The sequence below is a fragment of the Mandrillus leucophaeus genome, unplaced genomic scaffold (assembly GCF_000951045.1).
Source record: "Mandrillus leucophaeus isolate KB7577 unplaced genomic scaffold, Mleu.le_1.0 Scaffold195, whole genome shotgun sequence".
In the NCBI taxonomy this organism is placed as follows: domain Eukaryota; kingdom Metazoa; phylum Chordata; class Mammalia; order Primates; family Cercopithecidae; genus Mandrillus; species Mandrillus leucophaeus.
Genome location: NW_012101976.1, coordinates 1,459,031 through 1,462,498, shown reverse-complemented (window position 1 = coordinate 1,462,498; position 3,468 = coordinate 1,459,031). Strand labels below are relative to the sequence as shown.

Genomic DNA, 3,468 nt, shown 5'->3' with positions numbered 1-3,468 from the left:
TTTGTTTGTTTGTTTTAGAGACAGAGTCTAGCTCTGTCGCCCAGGCTGGAGTGCTGTGGCACAATCATAGCTTAACTGTAGCCTCATCCTCCTGGGCTCAAGTGATCCTACCTCCTCAGCCTTCTGAGTAGTTGGGGCTACAGGCGTGTCCCACCACACCTGGCTAATTTTTAAATTTTTTGTAGAGATGAGGTCTCACTGTGTTTCCTAGGCCGGTCTTGAACTCCTGGGCTCATATGATCGTCATGCCCTGGCCTCCCAAAGAGTTGCGATTACAGGCATCAGCCACCGCACCTGGCCCATTGTGTTTCTTTTATGACTTTTTACACCTGTTTTGGTGGTGGGAGGGTCTTTCTTCTGCTTATTATCAAGAGCGCTGTAAAAGTAATAGACTCATCACCATGTGTGTTGTGACTATTTTTACTTGGTTTATTGCCGAGCATGGTTTGGGTTTCCTCCTCTTCAAGTCTGTGTCTTTCCTAGAACCCCCCAGGTCTGCCTAGCATTGCTGTGTGCTGGTTCGTGGGCTGCCTTTGTGGAAGCAAGCTCGTCATTGACTGGCACAACTATGGCTACTCCATCATGGGTCTGGTGCATGGCCCCAGCCACCCCCTCGTTCTGCTGGCCAAGTGGTGAGAATCTGGGAAGAGGGTAAAATACCATCCCCCAAACCACTCAAGGATGAGTGAGAAGAAGGGCCATTGTGGGCCTCCGGAAGCTGGTTCCTTGTGTGCTCTGCAGGAGGCGGGGTGAAGCTGGTGAATCAGGCCAAATGCTGGTTCCAAGTGATAGAAACAGGCCTCAGCAAAGGACCACATTTTTTGGCCCATGAAATGGAAGTGTCTGGGGAAAGGATTGGTTTCGAGCTCAGCAGTGTCCCTGGGACCCAGCTCATGTCTGTCTCCACACTCCCTTCTGGTGGTGGTTCCCAGAGCTCTCCTAGCTCTCGTCCCCACCTAGGCTCAGTGGGGAGGGCAGCCCTCTCTGATCGGCTCATGTCGGTTACCTGCCTTCCTCTGATCTGCCTATTGAGGCCAGGGGGCAAGTGCTCCAGTAGAAGAGCTGGGTCTCAGGAGCATCCATATCCCATGGACAGAGGGTGTGTGAGAGCAGATTCCCAAATTGAAACCCAGGGCTGCTGTTGGGAGCTGGAGAAGTGGGCCACAGTTGCTGTAGCTGATGAGACAGGGAGGGAAGAAGGGCCAGTGGTAGCGGTGGGACGTGGAGCTGGGAAGGTCGTGTGCTGTACCCTGAGCCTGACTATAACATGTCTGTTATACTCTGCACAGCCAGCCTTCATGTGCACATGCAGCCTCTGTGCATGTCCAGCCTCTGTGTGTACTTCCAGCCTTGGGCCACTGGCTGGCTGTGACCTTTGCCCTGATGAGTTTGTTCACTGGCAGTGGTGACAGCAGCAGCAAACAGCTCAATTGAGCAAACTGAGCAAAATGCTTCATGGTGAGCACCTGCTGCATGCCAGTCCTCCGGCCAAGACCTTTTTGTATTTTACCTCGTTCAATCTCCATGCACCTTAGGAGGGTGTACCTTTTACAAGTTAGGAAACTGAGGCTGAGAACGATTACACGTCTTGCCACACAGCTAAGTGTAAGGACCAAAATGTCGTCCTAGGCAACCCCATTTCTGAGCTTTCTCCGCATCTTGAGAGAGGAACAGGCCATGATACCCTGGTGGTGATACCGCTCATGCCCTGTTCCGGCTCTCCCCTGCGATCAGGGCTGTCTCCATTAGGAGAGAATGTGTACAGCGTTCACTGAATCCCTTTGCCCCACGTTGAGAGCAAGCCGTAGCCTTACAGCCTTTGCAGTGGTAGCACAGGGTGGCTGAGACCCACTAGTGAGGCCTTTTACAGCAAGAGAGAGGATGTCCACTTTGGCAGTGATACACAGTGTCCTTTTATTGATTTTTTCAGTTTGTATGTATTTATTTGAGGCAGAGTCTTGCTCTGCTGCCCAGGCTGGAGCGCAGTTTCCTTTCAAAGTGATTGTATTTAAGCCAACAAATGACACAACATAAAGAAAGGTGTATACAGCATAAAGAAAGAGCACTGGCACAGGGGGGACTCAGGGAGTACAGACTCTCCCAGCTCTGCGGCCTTTTCTCCGTTGAGGGATGTCGAGTCACGTGGTGGTGGTAGCGGAGGCCTGTCTAGGGCTCTGCTGACTGCTAATCCCTCTTTTCAGGTACGAGAGGTTCTTTGGGCGCCTGTCCCACCTGAACCTGTGCGTTACCAATGCCATGCGGGAAGACCTGGCGGAGAACTGGCGCATCAGGTACCAAGGCCTGGGACTACGGCGGCCTGGGAGGGGCACAGGGCCCCTGATTGGCTGCAGTGAGAGCTGCCTTGCCTGCTGTGGCCGTGCTGGCGAGGCAGTTTGAAATACTGAGGGCCTGGGAGGTGGTCCCTGGTTTGGGGAAGCCAGAGAAGGAAGGGGCAGAGTTTCTTTCCCAGCCAGCCAGGGGGTCCAGGCAGTTTTGGTCCTAGGACGTCTCTGTGCATTCCCAAGTAATTGCAAGGCTTCTTGTCATCGTCTGAGACTTGGATTCCCCAAGCATCTTTCTTTTCCTGGAGCATCTGAGTCCTCTATTCCTGAGGCCTTTCTTTAGCCCTCCCAGTAGCCCCGCCATGATTTCATTGCAGGGCTGTGACTGTCTACGACAAGCCGGCATCTTTCTTTAAAGAGACACCTCTGGATCTGCAGCACCGGCTCTTCATGAAGCTGGGCCGCACGCACTCTCCGTTCAGGGCCCGGTAGGTCTCCCATCCTCAGCTGCCTTCTCTCCTGCTTGCCACTGCCCTGGGCTCTCCCCTTCTCCCTGAAGACCTGGGAACCCACTCATCCACGGGTTGGCAAACTAAGGCCACAGGCCAGTCTCCTGCTTTTGTAAATCAAGTTTCACTGGGACACAGCACACTCATTCCCTTCTGAGTTGTCTGCAGCCGCCTTTGAACTACAACAGCAGAACACAGAACCTGTGGCCCACAAAGCCTGAAGTATTTACTCTGTGGCCCTTTAAGAAATGTTTGTGGACCCCTGCGCTGTCTTACTCTCCTGTCAGTGGGTTCCCAGGCCTGTGGCAGGATCTGTGGACCTGTGTGTCCCCTGGGGTGTCTCATGGGGCTGAGAAGGGAATCTTTGTGCAGGTCCACACACCCTGAGGTGTGCCCTGGGTAAGCTGGGGTGGTGTGGGAGGGCACCCCAGCACCCTCATCTTGAGTCCAGGGGATGATAAGACAGTAAGTTCCATGAGGAAAGGAATGAGTCAGTCTTGTTTGCTGTTGTAACCTTAGCACCCAGCAACAATATTAGAGAAAGCAAGCCCGGGCCTCAGACGGCAGGGGTGGCCTGGTACTGCTGATGCGGCCGGGCACCCCAACCTTTCGGAGCCTGCAGGCCTCACCACAGCAGAGGTGCCCGTCCTGGGTCCTGGGCCTGCTCTGTGGCCTCT

The 3,468-nt window shown here is 53.9% G+C and overlaps 1 protein-coding gene across 3 annotated transcripts in view; it reads left to right on the top strand.

Annotated features, from left to right (window-relative positions):
- Positions 1-3,468, top strand: part of ALG1 (ALG1, chitobiosyldiphosphodolichol beta-mannosyltransferase) — a 15,458-nt gene that overhangs the window by 3,278 nt on the left and 8,712 nt on the right. For all 3 annotated transcript variants that reach the window (XM_011978449.1, XM_011978452.1, XM_011978450.1), the window contains exons 4-6: positions 484-632; positions 2,202-2,291; positions 2,660-2,770. In XM_011978449.1, coding sequence (XP_011833839.1) covers positions 484-632; positions 2,202-2,291; positions 2,660-2,770 — 350 coding nt within the window. The remainder of the gene's footprint in view (positions 1-483; positions 633-2,201; positions 2,292-2,659; positions 2,771-3,468) is intronic.